The sequence below is a fragment of the Protopterus annectens genome, chromosome 3.part0 (genome assembly GCF_019279795.1).
Source record: "Protopterus annectens isolate FY-2018-M chromosome 3.part0, PAN1.0, whole genome shotgun sequence".
In the NCBI taxonomy this organism is placed as follows: Eukaryota; Metazoa; Chordata; order Ceratodontiformes; family Protopteridae; genus Protopterus; species Protopterus annectens.
The window spans coordinates 1,611,811,530-1,611,833,136 of NC_056731.1; the positions used below are offsets into that span (position 1 = coordinate 1,611,811,530).

At 37.2% G+C, this 21,607-nt stretch overlaps 1 protein-coding gene across 1 annotated transcript in view; it reads right to left on the reverse strand.

Annotated features, from left to right (window-relative positions):
• VPS13B (vacuolar protein sorting 13 homolog B) overlaps positions 1–21,607 on the reverse strand; it is a 5,424,989-nt gene that overhangs the window by 2,556,788 nt on the left and 2,846,594 nt on the right. The window contains exon 26 of the mRNA XM_044065647.1: positions 596–767. Within this exon, the coding sequence (XP_043921582.1) occupies positions 596–767 (172 nt within the window). The remainder of the gene's footprint in view (positions 1–595; positions 768–21,607) is intronic.

Sequence of the window (21,607 nt, forward strand, 5' to 3'; positions counted from 1 at the left end):
ATACATACATATACATATATACATATATATATATATATATATATATATACATATATAGGCAAAATACATTTTATAAATACATGACTGTGATATCAGTGGCCAGAATGATCACAAACAAAATAACACAAAACAAAGCACTAGTGCAGGTTGTGCAGAAGTTGGTGAGAGCTCTATAAACACATTTACACTGCAGATATCTCACTCTAGAATTAAGAAAGTATAATGAGGCTTAGAACATTTGGAAAGGAAGCAACAGTTGTATCAAGCTATGTGAATACAATTAATAAATCGACTGATATAAACGCAAGCAATTACAGCTATGTATGAAACCTATGCACAGGTGAAGAGATGCATAGATGCAACACTTGGCATACTGCATGACTGTAGAATAGTTACCTTGCTTTTACTGGTCAAAAGCTGACAGACTGTGATGTAACAAAACTCTATGAGCCTAAATGTTTGTGCAATGTACAAGGAATAGCATGCACAATACTACCGGAGAAACCACAAGTGGCTATTACATAATTTAATGAATGGTAGTCTCCTGCCTTCTTAAAGCTGTCAAGTCTATTTAAGATCAATAATACTGGCATACCTGTACCTTTCTTTCCAGGCTCTGGTGCAAATAACTTCAAAGTAACTTTTGGCAACATCCACTGCATCCACAGACTGACATGCCCAGCTGATCCTCCAATGCTGTTTGTTTTCTGTTCGAGAGTAACAGAGTCAGAAAATGGACTGTCATCCCCAGCCTGCAGGGAGCCATCCTACAAGTAAAGGAGACTTATTAAGTACTGTAGAACAAAAAGTCATTTCCACAGAATGGAATGCATGTGAAAGTTTCTGAAACTATATTCAAATAAGGAATAAATACCAATGTCAACAAATGTGCACCAGGACTGACTGATGAAGTTCAGCTCTCATTTCTGCTGATGTCCACTCTCTCTCTCTCACTTCACATCTTTAAAACCAACTACCGATGTATGGTCCAAAATAGCTCGCCTAAAGATTGTATAACCTTACATGCAACTCTTAACAGAATACTTTCAAACTCATCAATAAAAAAAAACTTCCTTCATTCCAACTGGTCATACATCTGTGGTATTTCCTAGGCCTTGCACCTTTCAAGACATTTTCAGTCTAATCTAATTTATACTTACAGTCTTCATCCTCAGTTTCATCTACAGGACTACTTTTTTTGCACTGTTCAAGTAAATTCTTACTTGCCTATTTGGGAAGGACATTTGCAATGACAGATAACTACCACTCCACAGTTATCTCAAAATTTTAAATTCTGCATTTAGAAGACCTTAAACTATGAAACATACCTTCATCTAGTTAACTACATCAGTTGCGGTATTAAATCTGTGTAATTAATTTTGTGTCACTTTAGTTCATCATTTGTCCTACTTAGGACTGACTGACTTGTAATTTACTGTACGCTTTATAAGCTGTATTGTGTCATCACTAGGGTCTATATCAGGAACTCAAAACGGCATAACGCCGAACACAGTTGCATCGACACATATGTGTCGAATCCCTGTTAACCGAATGGCCAGATCACAGAGTATTTTTTCCTAGGGAAAAAAATTGGCTGGCTCTTGCTGTGGATTTGCCCTTTTCCCCACTGTAGTGCGATCTCGGAGTTAGTATATTTAGTTAGGGGGGTGTGGGTGGCGCAGCCGCCCACATTGGGGGTGGCAATGCCCCCCAGTTTCTAATGTTTGTACTTGTGTGTTGTGTGTAGATGACCTCCCTAGGAAAGAAATCTGTGATCTGGCCATTCGGTTACCTGGGAATTTCGACACACATGTCGATGAAATGGTGTTCATGCCGTTTTGAGTTACTGATATATACCCCATCAATACATGTTTTTGTTTACAGTGCTTCTCATCAAACCACCGAAAATGTGGACTTGCCAGTAAGTAATTGTTATGAATACAAAAAAATGGCTGGTTAGAAATAACACTATATAATAAATACAAAAAAAAATTTCTTAGAAAAGATACTAGTCAAAAGTCAAAGTCAAAATCAAAGTAAACTTTGTCATTTAGGACTACAGAAGTGCAGCCTAAATGAAATTCCGAGCATCAACTCACCAGAGAGTACATAGGAAGCAAGGATAACAAGAACAACAGTAAAGATATTCAATACAAGACCCACAGAAGGATAAATTAATCAATAATAACAGCAAAAACACACAACCCTCCCCCCAGAGAGTCATAAGAATAATACTGTACACAGCAGCATGAGAGTGTAGGATTGCACATGTTAAGATTGTCCTTACAGTACAAACTAAATTCATTTGCTTATTTGTTGACCAGGTGAAAGAAAATGTGCAATGGCATACGAGAGAGAAATATAAATATTTCTATCAATATATATGGATCCCTATCAGATTATCGATATTTCAAAAGTCATAAGGTCAGGATCATATGATCGAAGTTTTGAAACTTCGAACATTCTGAATAGAGATTGCGGTACAGCATGAAATGGGAAATTTATCCTTTTCTGCAATGTATTACAATTTTGGAGCTGGTATATTTAATTGGCAGGGGGTGTGGGGGGTGCAGGGGGCTTGCTCCCCTGCAAAAATATTAAAAATGAATTTTTTTGTTAGTTATTTTTTTAATGTTCGAAGTTCCAAACCTTCAAATCATATGGTCTCAGCACAGCCATGTGAATTTTGGAAGTTTGATAATCTAACAGATTAAAAAAAAAAAAAAAAAATATATATATATATATATATATATATATATATATATATATATATATATATGTCAGAAGCTTGAGTTTTCAGAAAGTCGAAATTCATATTTTCGAGACAATATGATGAAATTTCTGAAAACTCTAACTTAAAAAATAAATAACAAAAATCTACCTTTTTTCTATGTTTTTGCAGGGGGGCTGCACCCCCCACACACCCTGCATATTATATATATATATATATATATATATATATATATATATATATATATATATATATATATATATATATATATATACCAGCACTAAGATTATAATACAATGACCACTAATGGCTTAAAGGGTGATTTATTCATATGTTTATGAATTTTTGGTAAACCATGAATGCACGGTATCGCAGGAAAATCTATTTTCAAAAAATATATAGATCTATATCAATACATCTGCTTAGAAGGCAATCTTCTAACATATTAAGTATACATCTGTGTAACACTTGTGTATCATCAACAGTTATCACTTCGTAAGTATTGCTATCCTTTAGCATATTTTTCAAGGATTCAAAGTAAAACTTCTATCCATCACCACAACTGATACCTCCTTTATAGGCTGGCCTAATAACAATCTCCTCATCATTCATCAAATTATCTAAAGCAAGCATTTCATCTTTTGTCAAATTAGTAAAACAATTTTTACCTTGCTGTTGTTGGTTAAAATACTGATACAGGTCTCTATTACATAACTTCTCAAAGGCTTCCAACAGTGGGTGTCCATTAGGCATAAAAGTTGTAGGCCTTTTAAACACTTTTACCACATTTGTATTACCAAACAGCAATTTGAGTCCAACATTCCTAACAAACATCTTTAAATCAATTATTGTCTGAGCACTACTGGCTCTTTGTGCATGTGTAAATGTAAGTCCCTTTTGCAAAAGTGATTTCTCACAATGTGTCAAAACCCTAGCAGATATATTCCAAATCAAATTGTCCCTTGATGACCCCCATCTTCTTGATCATCCGATTGCTTCTATCTCACTCTCGCCTTTTCACTTGGCCCTGCTCCAACTTTTTGAGCAACTGTTCCTTCTGCCTATCCTCTCTACAATGGGTACAGGAAATGTTGGAAAAACCTGGTTGTTTTTCTCTTTTGATTTGTCAGCAAAATAGGACTTTCTCCTTACATCACCTGTTTCTACAGGTGACTTATTATGGCTCTGTACCAAGGGTGTAGGATGACAATTTTCATGTTCTACTTGCTTCCGTGCAATCATATTGGGGGTGGGGTTACTATTATTCTCAACAGGGCCTATTGGTATAGCCATAGGTACTTCAGGTCCACCACCACTCAGACCAAGACCTTCCCTGTCCTGAGATTCTAAAGTAGCCTGCACTGTTCTTCGTGGCCATGTAAACACATGTCCATATTTTAAGTCATTCATATCTCTTTCTAACATTCTCTTCTTTTGTTGCATAAGCCGTTTCTCATATATTGCAGCCAGGTCTATCAAATCAGACATTGTTTTATCAACTAAGGCTGTAGGAAAGAGTTCATTTAAATTCCTCTGTGACACCTTAATACATTCCCTTAATTCATTTTCTTCTGGAGAAAAATTGTCAAAAGCTTTACATATGAAAGACTAGTTTCAATATTAAGTTGTCGCCACTTAGATAAAAGACTAGGATACTGGTTACCATCCGTGGGCATACGTAACACTCTCAGCCCCCGGGGTATAAGTCTAAAATTTAAACATGCTTCAAAATGTTCTCTCTGAGCCTCTAGTCTTTTTAACTTAAACAAGCTGTTTTCCAAAAATTCAGACTTGTCATTCAGTTTACTCATGTCACAGTCACTAGTTCCTTCTGTTAGCACACCATATTGAAAAGCGGATTTTCTTTAGGTGAAATATATTTCATAAGCCTCTCATTCTTGCTATGTAGGCCAGCATTAGGATTATAAGGCAGCTCAAAATAATCACTATTACTCCCTTCTGCCATGCTCTTTCCTGGTTGTAGATGAAAAGAACAGTAAATCACAAAACCAACTGCTACAACAAATACAGTAATGCTCTGCTCCAAAACTTGTATGTAAACAATCCAATACAAACAGAGTCAATTCACAGCTGAACATGCACTATTCAGTATTGAAAATGACAATAAAAGCGGTTAAAACATATATCTTTACTTCATATAAAAATAAAAATGATAAGCACTTTCACAACTCTCCTTGTTGCTTCATCAGACCTATTTAACAGTGCTAAAACACTTATTTTATACTTGACTCATTAAAAAGACACCAATCCAACTCAATTAATTCAAACTTGGCACCAAAAAAACTAACCTATCACAAAACACATATCAGAACATTATTTTCATATATATTTTAACATATATATATATATATATATATATATATATATATATATATATATATATATATATATATATATATACACACACACACACACACACACATATATATATATATATATATATATATATATATATATATATATATATATATAGAGAGAGAGAGAGAGAGAGAGAGAGACACACACACACACACACACACATATATATCTAGAAAATAAATAACACCACTGTAACTCAACAAATGTTTAATGGCAGGTAGATAAAACCACAATAAAATCCAAAGATAATCGCAAAAGTCAAAACTGGTAAGCGCCTTCACTGAACACTGTTAAGAGTGTTCATACCATATAAAATACTTGCACAAATTCACAGGTTAATACAAATCATACCATCAAGTCCTCCAATGAACCATCTCCTTTCACATCACCTTTTTCAATTAGTTAATTGATGTTCAATTCCCATTCAATCCCTTATACTTACCAGCCTGCAACTGTAAAATCCAGTTTAATGTTTCAGCCGATTGCAACACAAAGAATCTAGTATACTTAGCACAAAGTATTATCTGTCAAAGTTTTTTACATTGGTAAAACCAAGAGAACTTTGTTGGAGAGGATGAGGAAGCATATAAGGTGCATTACACAGGAGGATGTGAATAATCCCCTGACTAAACATATTATTGAGACAGATAAAGGTCACAGTTTTAGTTTTATGGCTGTTAAAATCAGTCAGGAAGATTTAAGGATGCGTGATATTTCTAATAAGACAGAAATTAAAGTATTGTACTAGATTTTACAATTGCAAGCTGATAAGTATAAGGGACTGAATGGGAAGGTTTCCTTAAGGGTAGCCCTTAAAGGGAAAGGGTTGCTTAGGAGATTAATTGATCAATTAACTAACTGAACAGGTGGTGTGAAAGGAGGCTGTTCATTTGATGACTAGATGGTATGATTTGTATTTACCTGTGAACTTGTGCAAGTACTGTATAGGGTCTGAAGAAGCTGACAGTGTTCAGTGAAAGCGCTGATCAGTTTTGACTTTTGAGATTATCTTTGGATTTTGTTGTTGTTTTATCTGCCTGCCATTAAATTTTTGTCAAGTTACTGTGGTGTTATTTATTTTCTATTCGCCTGTTTGCATATATTCTACCACTGTGTCCCTTCTTGATGATTGTAGATATATATGTTTTACTATTAAAAACCAGAAATGCATAACAGCATTTTAAAAATAGTCAAATGCGTGTTTCTAAAAGCATGTCTTAATAAATTACCTGTTTTCTAATGAAAAACAAAGATTCCATTAACAATTTTGCAATTTGTACTTTACTTTAAGAACCTCGGCATTGTAAGATGGTAAAAGCAGGTGATGTTATGACGTCTGCAAAACAATTTCAGTTAATGAATGCTGTAACTTAGTGTATATACACGATAAGAAAGAAATACCACTAGAAAGGGCTGTGTGTAGGATTACAAAAACTGGTAAGTTAATTATGTATAAGTAATTTAAAAAGTGTACATTCTGCGAAAATGAAGGTAAATACAAGCAGTATTTAATTTGTAAGTTCCAAAAACATTACCGGATGGATCTTGAAGTTGACAGCTTTATTCCTGGCACAGTTGGAAACATTTATGGGACAGTAAAGTCTCAGAAAGGGAAAGAATTCTTAACTGTTGAAGGATACCAATACTACTTAGAGAAAACTTGTGACCGTAGGAAGTATTGGTGTTGTATAAGGAAATCAAAAGATAAATGTAAAGGAAGATCTATAACTGAAGTAGTATTTGATGGAGAGAGGTTAGAGAAGTCATCTAGCCATTTTCATGCTCCTGATCCTATAAAAGTAGAGGCAGTTAGAGAAGACATTAAAAGACGTGCCAAACATTCTGTGGAAGGCCATTGCAAAACAGTTTCAGAGGTGCTTGCAAGAACATCTACTAGTATTGCAAATACTTTACCTAATACATTGGTATTGAAGCAGAGTGGTAGCAGGGTGAAGCAAAAAAAAAGTCAAAGAATGTTTGCAGACATGGAGTCTTTATGTGATCTTACACCTGAAATGATTCCTATTAAAAACAATAATTTTACAACTGAACATATTGCAACATGTGAGTTACAACTGAAGGAAATTTGAAAATGATGTGTTCAGCTGAATATATAATTGTTGATGGTACATGCCCTATAAGTATTTGGGAATGTAAACTAGTCTATACAATTGATGGCTGTTTAGAAGATAGTATTGAATGAAAAATTATTCCTGTAGTGTATGGAATTTTACATCAGTTTTGGAACTGTGTACTTATGTTCTCAATATGGATGTTTACAGTTGAACATGCTTCTAAGTGAAAGGGGTCGTGAATTCTATTAAGTGGTACTTGCCAAATATTACAGCAAAGGGTTGCTGGTTCCATTTATATCAGATCTTATGGAGACAAATTCAGAAATTACATTTGGCTTCTTAGTTTGGCAGTAGTATGCTGTTTGTTATGCTTTGCAAAGAAAGTCTTGCTTTAGACTTCGTGGCACCAGATAACATACTTAGTACGTTTTCTGAAATAGTGTGTGATATGCCTGGTGTAAGAAAACCTTTAGGCATTTTTTTTTTTTTTTTTTTTTTTTAGAGAAAACTATATTCTCAGTCGACCAAGACATTATGGGATAAGAAGTTCTACATCTGAAAGTCTTGCCCCATTGTTTGAAATTACTTTGTGGAATCGGTGGGATACAGGTACATTAGGTTATCCCCGTAGCCAAAATGCAGAAGAAGGCTGGCATGGGCCTTTGCAAAGCTGAATGGGAAAACAGAAGTTATTCCTGTTGGATGTACTGCATGCCATTCAACCAAAACAGAATCATTTTGAAGATTTAAAAAGCAGGCTGTTGAGCTGCTTGCCCTCTTCTCCTAAGAGACATTGTTTAGTGGAAAAGGAAGCATTTTTGAAAGATTACTTTCACGAAGAGATCAACCCGTGGTAGTGGTGCTGCCGTAGCGTTGTTGCCTCACAGTAAGACGTTGCCCCGTTCGATTCTCAGCTAGAGCATCTTCTGTGTGGAGGCATGCTTGAAAGGGCGTGCCTTTGTTGAAGGTTGTGCGTCAGGGCTGGTAACTCGGCACGTAAAAATCCACTACAAAACATTAGCAGACCGGAGTTCCGTTGTGGCGACCCCTAACCGGGATAACCCAAAAGACACAACAGCAACTTTCATGAAGAGATCAGCTGACATCTCGCTGTTTCCTGCAGTTAGTTGCACAGCACTACACTTTTTAGATACAATGTTTAACCTTTAAAACAAACATTTGGAGAAAAAACATGTCCATGTATGAACTCCAGTTATGTTTGATTAATGAAATACTATTTGTTATATGTGACATGATCGTATACTTTACTAATACCTCTAGCAAGTATTACATGTTCATATAACTGATTCTGAATTCTATTATCACTTTTTACTATGATTATAAGGGATATGTTGTTGTGACTTTGGTTAAAAAGCATAGGGATAAAAAAAGATGGAATAACTGATGCAGTTTGGGAGTTGTTACGTAACCAGGAAGTCAACTAAACACTGACAGACCACATCAACACTTCAAACTACTCGTTCAGGTATACTGACATTAACAATCTAAAAAACATCAGAAAATAAGCATTCAGCATTACCGACACGTAGAAATATTGAAATCGGTATGACTTTTTCGACATTTTGATTAAAAATTATTTTGAGGTTCCATTTTTTAATAGTAAACCATTTTAACAACTTAATTTTGTTGTTGTTGTTTTCCTTTTGGCTTTTCCCGGTTAGGAGTCGCCACAGCGGAACTCCGGTCCGCTAATGATCGGCAGTCGATTTTTATGGTGCTGAGGTGCCAGCCCGATGCCCAACCTTCGACGAAGGCATGCCCATTCACGCATGTCTTTTTAACGCCACTTGACCGCGAGGAGAGCATGCCAACTCCACACAGAAGGCGCTCCAGCAGAGAATCGAATGGGAGAACCTTTTGCTGTGAGGTGACAACGCTACCGCTCTACCATTTATACAAGTAGCAGAATGTTTATAGAGAATTGCTTCAGGTTTGTCTAAAATGTGAGGGATGAAGATTAGATAAAAAGATACATTACGTTGCTAGTAATATTTACATATAAAACTTATTTACATACAATATGTTTTGGAGACATACAGGTTTAAACAAAAAGTAGGTGTTCTGATTTAAGGGATGATTTTTTTGTGTGTTTCCCCCTTTTTAGTTGTTTGTGCATAATTGGAATGCACACAGACTTAGTGGACACATTATGACTTGTGATGTTTAATATCGGTCTCCTCTGCCACTTTGGTCTCTGTTTCAGAACAGCAGCTAGCTGTTTCCATGGATTTTAGCTACTACTTTAATAATAGAAGGGCCTTTGGCAGTTTTTAATCTTCCGGATCACATAACAGGGCTGATTTTTTTTTTTTTTTTGAAAAATGCAATCTTCTGAAGTATGTTTCATACAAAGACAAATTACGACATTCAACATGAAAATTTTCAGGAGGAAGTTGTTAGTGTCAAAAACATGTTTAACTTTTGGAGAGAACACAGATTCCCTAAAGGTTCAGTTCCTTCAAAAAAAAATGGAAGCTACACCAAAATACATGAAGTACAGATAAAAAGGGACAAGGGAACATTCACAAGAATTATAAAACAGTTAACGATAAACATTTTCCATCACAGTGGCAATGAGATGAACAGCCAGAAGTTCATTGAGGGCTTCTGATGGATCTGTTGAAGTGGACAGAAGCAGGATACAGCAATCCTAATGGTGAGTGATCTGAGGTCAAGCTGAATGCAATCACATATACGTTCAAATAATCACATATCAGCAGATCAACTAATATAATGAACAGGTATGTTGATCTACAGCAAATATACAAAGAGGTGCAGTTTTAATTGCTACAAAAAGTTTATACTGTCTGGGTCAAATAGGGCAAGCTAGGCAAGTTTTTGACCTGCAAGGTTATTTTCAATAGTGCAAGAAATCAGGGAATGAGGTTTGGCATTTTCAGTTAAGGTAAAAAAACAGCTAAGAGTTATTGTTACTACTTAACTGAAAATAACCTATTTAGATTAAACATGTCCCTGTGTAAAGTTCCTGTGCATTCTGCAGAAAGCAGAAAAAAGCAGGACAAGGTGTGCATGTGCCAACTGCATAAACACAGTGTTTAACTGGCATAGAAAAGCCACAGTGGGGGTGGCGGCGGCAGGGGAAGTAATCTTCAAGGTAAGCAACAGCACCTGTGCAACTTGACTCGCACAGTAAAATGATAAAAAATCTTATCCTATACCAAAAGCAGATAATGAGAGACAGCTTCAGGAAGCCGATCACAGAACCGTCGGCTGCTGAAGGACAACATTTGCAGTAACTGGTTGCATTACACAACATTGGTACTGCTATTTGGTTTACAATGTTTAAGTAATTCAAAGGTACATTTAATGACAAAACATTCTATGAACAAAATAAGCTTTTCGGTCATTTTAAGCAGAGGGATGCTGATAACACTGAAAGAAAATATGACTTCAAATTAAAATACATTGAAATACATCATGGGTAAGAGTGAGAAAACCTTTTGCTAAGCCTCGAAGGAAGATGCTGCTACATGCAAATTAATATGGCAAGCAGCAGTGAAAAAAATCTGGCTATCAATAAAGAGCTTTTGAAGTTTCTGAATTACATCCATATACTAGCAATAGTCCTGCAATACTGATTTGGCTGTATCATATCTACTGTGTGATATCTAATAGTGCCATTCCACTTCTGATGTGTGAGCTAGAAGTGGTCCTTTGACACTTTTTTTTTTTTTTTTTTTTACATCCTGTGTCTGCCAATGGCTATATGCTTGGTGTCGTTATTAGGTGTATTTTTACAGAGATAAATGGATTGCTGTCTTTAAAACCTTGATAGTTCTGGTTAATTATGCACTAGAATAATATCTGACCATACTGTTTGATTTGGAAATATGTGAAAAGTCAGACAAGCTAGGCTTACACTGCCATTTTAACTATATTGTTCTACCTTTTTGAATACTGGCATTGTTTGTGCCACTATTTATATTAGTCAGCATTCCACACTGTCCAGTAACATTAGCAATTTCTAGGTGTGTTAATAGCTACACATTATATTACTTATTCAAGTAAAAAGCCCTCGAAAATGTGCAGTTGATTCTGATGTTCAACAGTAAATGTCATAAATATTATAATACATATATCTACTTAGCTTGCACTGCCATTCTTTTTTATCTAGCAATCTGTAGAATATCATCTATAGTATGATTTCTCAATACCTGATTGTATACATCTTGCAGAAGCTCCACTTCAGCCATCATTTGTTTTGTATACCTGGTTATTCACAGTTTTTGTGTAATATTATCTGGTTGCACTGTCCTATTTCTCTCTCCCCTTTACCTTATCTTGTTGTTTCCCCTGTATCCTCTCACTTATCTCCTCCTACCACTACTTCTAGCTACCCTCCATAACCTTCTTTCTCTTTGATGCAGTGCTAGCCTTTTTCTCTTGAGTTATTGCTTCAATTATAATACCTTCCCATCCTCTCCTGATGCACACTGCACCACCTAACTTCCTTACCTACCTCTGTTTGCACCTACATGTACCTGTTAGTATTCCCTGTTGTATTACCTGTCCTTTCTCCCTCCTTTTATTAAGTTGTACTTGACCCTGCACTGGCCCTTCCTCTAGCCTGCAGACTTGCACTATTTGTTGGGAAACACTCAGTTTGTGTGTATGGGAATACCTTCTAGCAGTCAAAGTTCCAGACTCTGGCCACCCATTAAACAGTTCTCTATTAATGTATGTAAAGCCTGCTGTTCTATTTTTAACTATTCCCCCATCCTATTTTAAATGCACTGGCTCCTTGTACAGCAAAACCCTGTGCTCTAACCCCTCTCTCCTTTCCTTATCCACTGCACACTCCCTCAGACTTTGAATTTAACTGCCTGCTTTACAGGTACTACTTTGCTTTCTCCACATTGCTGTGTGTCCTTTCTATTGCTTACATCCTCCCCCCAGCTCCTCTGTAATTAAGCAGATTAGTCCTTTCTCTACCTGTTTCTTCTTCCACCATTATTCTTTACCTCCTGTCCTAAGCCTTCTCTCCTTAATTACCTCACTACTTCAGCTTTAACAGACAATACTCCCTTGCCAGAGTTACTCTACAAAGTCTTCTCTGCAGTTATTTATCTCTCAAGCTTCCTTACAACTTACCTGATTTGTTTTCTTTTCCTTCTTAGCTTGCTACCCTGACCTGATCCATTCCGCAGTGCCAGGGCTCACTCCAATGCCCCTACCCCCATTCCCACCCACCCTTAGAACACCTAGACTTATAGTCACTTACCCACACCCACTACCCACTCAACCAATCACAGTCCAGTACCTCCTCCACATTATGTCCCACCCATACAACCACAGACCATCACCTTCACTACTATACAACATACATTATACTCCAAATATTAATCACCCCTATTCTACCTCACTTTCCCATTTGTGTACAGCAAACATACTAAGCAAATATTTATACCATAGCACAAGTCATCCTATATCACTAGCTCTCCTCCTATTGCACTACTGACTTTTACTATTACACTTGCTTATACCACATCATCATCCATGTCATCCCCATCTTTTCCCATCATAGCCCTACAGTACCTCTCTTGCAACACTCCACTCAAACTTGTTCCTACACTAACATCATATTTCTGACCAAAAATGCCTCCCCTTGCTACCAGACTCACTCAAACACCCACCCTCTACACTCTCATCACTACACTACTAATATTCTGCTCTAACCTTAGTGCCTATCATATTAAATTACACAATCACACTTACCCTACATACCACATCACATCCCCATAACCTAACACATAACAACACTGCTCTACCTCCCAATCTCTACAACACTACCTTCATTGATTAACTTTCTGTTAAATTCTTCCCACTGTATCCAAAAACTCACACTTCTCTCAAACACACCAAACTCATACTGAAACTCCAAAACCTTCTGCTACATCTAAATACTGAGTTACAACTCTCTGGGCACATCAACCCCAACCCAAGACCCAACGTAGTACATTAGCACAATCCCACCCCTATTCCATCACCTCGTTTTACAAACTTGTTAACCTATCACAGTAACTCCAACCTGCGCTTTCTTAACATTAATGTCAGTAGCATAATAAAGTTCACAAACATGCCAGTCTCTCACTGTACTCTGATATTGTCATATTAACTGAGACCTGGTTAAAACCAATCAACAATAACAATGAGATTCTTCCTCCTGGATACAACATCCTACGCAAAAACAGAATAACCAAAAAAGGTGGCACGGTAGCAATCCTATTTAAAAACAACCTGAAAGTAAATGTTTTTGATCCAACAATTCACAACTTCAATAAAGAGGAAATATTATTATCCAAATCAGAAATTAACTACACATATTTGGATGTACATCCCTCCAGGAAACAATATATTTAGCCTGGAAAACATACTGCACTGGACCTCCAACTCAGTACCACATGAAACCATCATCATGGGTAAATCCTGATTGGATGTCCTTCTCCTCTGAAAACCCAACAAATTTTATCAATCTTTATGGATATACTCAAGTCATCCAATCTCCCAAAAGAATAGATAAGGTAATAAAAAAGAAATCTACCCATGACTAGATACTAATAAACATACCTACCCCCTCCTATCAGTCTGGTTGCCTCCCTGACAGCCTGAGCAACCTTCAACCTACCTTTCTAATAAGGCACAGGTTTCATCATAACAAACAAACAACATACCATCTAATAAAAAGCAAAACACATTTTACCACCACCAATTTCTTATCAGCATTACAAACCTGTAACTGGACACCTCTAAAGCTACTTCCGCTAGATGAAGTAGTTCTATTCTTTACCACCACTTTTTTTTAGATATCTTGAACACACGTGCACCTCCAAGAAGCATTAGAACCAAATCAACGTCTGCTCCTTGGCTAAGTAAAGAAACTAGGTCACTACTAATAACTAGAGACAAACCTGGAACCACTGGCATTCTACCAGGTCCCTATCATCAAGACAACTGCAGTTAGAGCTCCAGAATAAAGCAAACAAATCCAATAAGCAAGATAAAATTAATTACTACCAAAATATATAAATGAAGCACCAAACAAATCCTCAAATGTTCTGTGCAGCCATTAACAATATATCAACCACACTCTCCTCATCAACTAATAACACCACTGAAAACATAGCTACCGAATTCAACAAATATTTCACTGAAACCAGTCTTGCCTTGCCTTATCTAATCTTCAAAACATCCTCCCTTCCACTGAACACCCAAGGCAAACATCAACAACAACTGCTTTACTTCTCAACCAGTCTCCATCAACAGCATCAGAAAATTGCTTAAAAAACTAAACCCAACAACCCTAACAGCAGACAGACTTCCAGCAGAATTTCTGCAAATTGCTGCCATCACAATAGCCTATCCTGCAACCATCTTTATCAACAGATCTATGTCCGAAAATAAAGTCCCTGAAATTAGGAAAATCTCCCCCATAATACCCTTACACAAAGGCGGCAATGCTACAGAATTGACTACTTATCATCCTATACACATACTATCCACTCTATCCAAAATCCTAGAAAGATGCATCCATAAACAAATTATAGATCATTTACACACACACACATATCAAATACCCATCCCTCCCATTGCACTACTTCTGCCTTAATGTCCTTCACCAATACAGTAAACCACCACTGAAACAATGGGAAATTTCTACCAACTATCTTTCCTGACCTTTACAAGACCTTGACATGGTCACACATTGCAAACTTATCCAAATTCTGAGTTTAATATCAGTCAACCCTCTATCACTTGGTTCCAAAACTATTTATCAGGTCACCAGCAGGCTGTCCAATAGCAGCACAACCTCTCCCCTCTTCTTCCAGTTATAATAGGAGTTCCCCAAGGCTCCATTTTAGGACCCCTACTCCTTTCACTTTTTACTAACAATCTAAATTATTCCTCTCTTCACTCTTCCATTATCCAATATGCAAATGACTCTCTATTCAATTACAAAAGATTCCTTTCTCTCAGTTGAAACATGGCTCACTAACTCCAGGTTAATTCTAAGCCCTAACAAAACAAACTTTACTGTTTAACCCAACAACATCCACCACATCTAGCCCCCTCCTTCAATATTATGTCCAAAAACAAAACCATAATTTATTCTGTTACTCACACTAAACTTCCAGGGGTCGAAATAGACTGTAATATGAAATCTGGCATCCATATCTCCCAGACCATAAAGAAAGTGCATAAGAAATTGGGTGTTTTATATAAAAATAAACAATTCCTCACTAAACAGGCCAAATCCACCATTGCATGTGCCCATCTCATATCTATACTCGTATACACCTCCCCAATACTCACAAACTTGAGAAAGACTGAAATGGTCAAACTCGATTACTGCTCAATAAAACAGTCAGGTTTGCCACAGACTCTCTTTTCAGGAGACATCATTGTTCCACTCTTAAACAGCTTAGTTGGCTTGAACTTTCCCAACTCCTCCTCTATAACTAATTGATTTTTGCTCACAAAATCCTTCACCAACCTGACAAAACCCCTGCCCTCCAAAATTTGATACTTCCACACTCAAATAATAGAACACTCCACTCTAGTAATAGATCAGTATTACTAGTAATTAAAGCCAACAACACAGCTGGTGATTCTCTCTTCTTCATATCTAAAAAATGGAACACTGCTCCATGATATAGTATCCCACTCTTCCTTAACAAAGTTTAAACATATGCAAAAAACTCATCTGGAAGATACATGGCTATGCTCTTGCTCCAGCCCTGGTTAATTCACGCTCAATTTCTGAAACTATCTAACCCACTTGTATCAATTATACTACCAAACTACTAATCTCAGTATTCTGAGAGTCTGCTTTCTCAGCTACTTGTGCTTTCTGTGATAATCTATGTCAACAAGAGTAGAAGTCTGAGTGTATAGTAACTCTCAAACGTAGAGCTAGTATGTAACACCACAACAGGTCTTATACCAATTTCCCTACATATAAGTCTATGTATGCTATGGGTCACCTCGGGCCACAAATTATATAACTCACAAATTGCATTATTTGTATATATTGCAACCTGTACCTTTCATCAGCTGTATTTACTTTCATACTTTCGGCACTGCTGAACTGTACATTGTATGTTGTATGCTGTTTAAATTTTACATTTTGTATTTTTTCTTCAAACTCTAATTTGAGTTGTATTTGTATCTGGTAGTTGCATCTTGTATGTGGAGATTTTCTCCCTGTGCCTCAGCTGAAAAAGGACCTGTGTCCAGTCGGACTTTCCTGGTTACAAAATGTAAAATAAATAAATAAAACTTGGTGGAAACAGTCTGTGGCTAGTGACATTATCAATCCTATATTTTGATTCAAAAAAGTATTCTGATTACAATCTTGCAGCTTTGTCTGCACACTGTGTACAGAAAGCAGGATGAATGAACTGAAATCGCTAATCAATATGGTTACAATGGGTTTGGGCACTTAGTTTACCCACTTTATTATTACTTTAAACATAGTTATTTATACGGCCATACACTAAACTAACCGAGCATAGCCACTGACCTTAGCTTGACATCACTGCTTTATCATGCCACTGGGTCAACAGCTCATTCTACACTGAAAAGCTACACTATGTGGACTTCTCTAAATAATTATTATTCAAGGGGGCTCTCATCAAAGCCATCTTTTTAAATTGTGCCTTCTGGAAATGCCTTGTTTAAACCTGCTAACAGTTATGTTATCCATGCTAAAAACTATTACGTCTACTGCAGTCAATGCTACATAGTTCACTACTAAACCTCAATAAATACCACAAGTCCCTGACCCAGCAGCAGATTAGTGTAGAGGCTAATGCCACCTTTGAAGGTTGGAAATTCAATGTACGTTACAAACAACAAATTCTGTAAAAAGTATATGCTATGTTATTACATGTCCAATGGCTGAAGCTTGAAAGTGAACCAGATTTTTAAGCACATTAGCAAATGGTTTGATATCATCCATCCTTCTAGGAGCACAGTGAGTGGACTACTGCCAAGTTATACTATCATCTGGCACAACTGAATTATGAACTATTATAGCATACCTCCAACATTAACATTAACATTAAATCCCGAAACTCTCTGAAAACAGAATGCATCATTTGAAGACACCTGCACTCATAAAAAGTGGTACCGGAATCTACCTGACAGACTTGTACTTTGTATTCAAATTGTTAATGCACAACTCCAGCCTCTTTATGAACATAAATTATGACACAAACCTACATATGGCTTTTCCAGAGCTAGAGAAGTAATGGAAATTACCAGAAATAAAACCTGCTTGTGTGACAGAGACTTATCTTGTCTGGCTCTCATACATGGAACAGGCTTCTGTGAAGTATTCAATGTCTCTGAAGGATTTAGTTTTTAAGCAAAGACTTAAGTTTTTTGGATGGAAAGCCTCAGTGCACATGATTTAATGGAAGATGACTGTTGGTCGCTAGCAACTTATTTTGAGACTAATCTTTGGGGCTTGACTGTAGAATGGAGGCTATTATAAATAAGTAGGAGAGGCTCAGCTGTAAATATTATAGGCTTAATACTGGGTGGTTTGGCATGTTTTAGGATGTGTGCTGCAAATTAGTGGATTATTTCCTATCTGTTGTTGAATGCACTCCTGCCCTCCCTTTTCAATGTTATGACTAAAATGTTTGATTTTTTTTCTTTTTTTTACTGTGACAGTACTAATCCTGCTACTTGTTATGATAGATAGTAAAAAGGCTATTTCTGGCCAGCACAAATTCTAGTGATGCAGAAGTCCATAGGTAGTTACACTAGGCATGCAATTCAGGACACCACAATAATGCCTAACACATTTTGCCAACTGTACAGAGCGCTGTCTAGTTAAATGACTTACTCTTGGTCACAAAGCAGACATATGGAGACTAAGGGAATCAAATCCTGAACAAGAAGAAGTAACTCATTAACAGCTAATATCCTTAATCCTGTGTGCTAACTACCAGAAAAAAATATGTCTAAACCTAGTCTGTGAACAGGAACCACAGAATTCTGACGTTCCAGCATCAAAGGTGCACATGGTAACTGCTGATCCTCTGACATGTACATAAAAACTGGATGCTTCAACCAGGAATCTAACCCAGACCCTTGCAGTCAGCTCACAATCAGAGTTCTGGTTTGCTCTATCACAAAGCTACTGAAACAGCTGTGACAAGTAATATGTTCTAATGTAGCTAATAGGCATGTGGTCCATGAGATTGTTAACTAGCCTAGCCCAACTTCCCAACTCCCCCACAGTACTATCTGGTAAAGTGACTTAGTGTTACAAAGCAGGCAAACTGAGGCTGAGGGAATCAAACCCTACACTACATGTCCTGCTTGTTAACAGTTAAAAGCCTCAATCCTCCACAATACCTACCAGTTCTTCCAGCCTTAAATTTGACAAACAACCTGGGTTTAAGTAGCAGACCCAGCAACTACAAGAGGTAGAACTGAAGCAGAAAGCTGCAGGGGGATTTTTTTATACTCAGAACAGAGACATTGAGATAAGCCTGAAGCATGTGTCCAAGGAGATGGTCTGTGACATGAAGGCACACATAGAAAGCAAAATAAGTGGTGTGAAGATATTACAGCAAGACCAGTATGATGTGCAGTGTACAAATAATCTGAAAAGTTAGAAAATATAAAGGAAACATTCCTACTACCTGTTACAATAGCCTACCAAGACCCAAATCCTGCTGCTACCCACCCGGAAATGGATGCCAGAGAAGATTATGGAAAGGATGTGCCAAACAGGGAGTTAGTAGAGCTAGATAGTCAAACATGATAATGGCCAAAAACAGGAATTAAATTGTAACTGTCCCACTTACAGTTCCACTTATACAGTTAAAACTGAATAATAAAATAGGAGGTTGTACTTATTATGGTGACCTCTCTCAGAGCTGAAAAGATCAATGTCCTTTGTGATACCTGGGAAATAAACAGGAGGAATAATTAGGTATTCAGCTGCTGAAGTTAGTAGTCCCTCTTTAGGTATACAATGCAGCACTTTGTAACTAATGTGCCATGATACAGTTTCCATCCTGACTACAATTATGTGGTCAGTTTCCTTAATAAAAAGCTTTGTAAACTTTTTATTAGGGAACTGTCCATATAGTTCTACAGAATGTGCTGTGGTACACCCATGAAAGGATATGGACGCACCTACATATGTATTGTTCCTGCTGATATTACTGAGGGCAAAATTCAATGAACTTTGCAATGATATCATTGGGGTAAAATTAAAGGTTTACGAAGTAATTTTTAAGGAATGTGCTTAAAACAGGTGCAGATAGCAACAAACTGCAGTACGCCACTGGAGGTACTATATGCTGAAGTGTATAAAGTGAGTGTATGTGTGTGACTGTACACTTTAAACACCCACAGACGGTAATAAAAGGGATGTACAAGTATAAAAAAGGCAGTCACTGGAGGCTTGTTGAATTTTAAACTTAACATTGGTCCCATCACTGAACAACAGTAGAGAGATGTACACCTGCACACTCTGGATACTGAAGTGAGATATACACAACTTAAAAGAGCTGTGACCAGACACATTGGCCAGAATACAAAAATAGCTTTGCAGCTTTGAGATTTAATGCAGTGATCCATCAGAAATACCTTATCACAAACAGTGATTCAGAAAGAGGTCTCCAAATGCAGCTCTTGTGAATACTTAAAGGAATTTGGTGAGGTGCAATAACTTACAGAGCACATTAGTGAACCCTTCCATTGCTCAGTATACAAATAACAAGTGAAATTTACATCCTCACTGTACCACTGCCAGCAGTGACATAAGATTAGGGATATGAACTGCAGGATGCTGAGAACTAGGCATATGTAAAGGAATTTTCCCATTGGTTAAAATATACCACTAAATGAAATTCACTATGCAGCAACTACAACTATTGAGTGTTGTTTTATGTGCATTTTTTTTCCACTGGTTAAAAAATACCACCAAATTAATTCAATACACAGCAGCTATAACTATAACATACTGTTTTCTGTGTATTGTTTGCTCGGAAAATACCATGCATTCTTACTGCATCAGATGATTTATAACAATGCCTGTACTGAGTGACCCAGTTTACTGGCTAATCTGAAAAGTACCTCTATGTTGAATTGTTTCTGCATTATCCACACAGGGAGTTCTTTATTTGTAAGGTATGATAGGAATGAGGGCATCCATAAGCTGGAAATGCTGACACCATCTGTTCCTCAGGTACCACTGTAACTTCCAGGTCTGCATTTGTGCTAGTGGGACCATGTGTAGCATGATGTCATGCATCTTGCAGCCTTTACAAAAGTACAGTTTTGTACCTACCATAAATGTAGATATTCGAAGATCCACATTGCTGCAGTCCTTACACTTGGGTAGTCCGCTGTCCTCGGTCGGCCCGAATATCAAAGTATAAGCTGGCGCCGGTCAGGCGCATTTGACTGACATCAGGTACAATATATACAATATACAATATGTACAACAACAACCCACACAACCGCCTCTAACTACAGAGGGAAGGAGGGTATGCACTGAACGCTGTTGAAGTGGCAGTAGCCCCTAGTGGAATGAGGCCTAATCCCAGCTGGAATCTCAATCCACTTAGAAATAGTTTGTTTTGACACAGGCTTGCCCTGAGAACTCAAAGCAAAAAAGCCACACTAGAAACCACCTTAGGCATAAAGGAAGGATTAGTACGTAATGATACCCTATCCTTATGGAAAATCAAGAAAGGCTCCAACAAAAAGCAGTCTTCCATGATAAATATTTCAACTCAGAAGCTTGCAGGCTCAAAAGGTTGTAGAGTGAGTTTCTCCAACACAAAAGAAACATCAAAATCCATTTATCTCATTACACTTTCTCTGTACTAGCCTTCTAGCTTCCAAAATCACATTCAAACTGGTTTGTGTTGAAGTTGAGACTCTATGGTTCAAAACAGAATATGCCAGGCCCGTTAGGTGAAGAGATTGAAGTTTGACATTCAGCAAATGGCTGTGGCCATGGAGGCTTCCATACCAGACTTTCAGTAATGTACCACAGTGCTGTCGAGGCCAATCTGGAGCTATTAAAATCATCCTTGGCTTGTCCTGTCTGACCTTTAGTAATTTTTCAGAAACATGTACTAAATCTGTTTCCTCCGTCCTAGTCCTCTTAAAAAGATACTATGAGAGCTCAGCAGGCCTGTAATACCTATCCGGCTTTTAGCAGGAGCAGGAGGCAAAGAATCAGGATTAAGAGAAACCTCTGAAAAACATCTTCCACTACATCCAAAACAGGAGGTATAGCCAAGGCCTATGCTGGGGGTAAAACAAAAATTCCCTAAGCCTTTGAAGGAGTAGAATCATCCACATCAGAATCATCTTCAGCGAAGACTCTGAAACATCTGAAGCG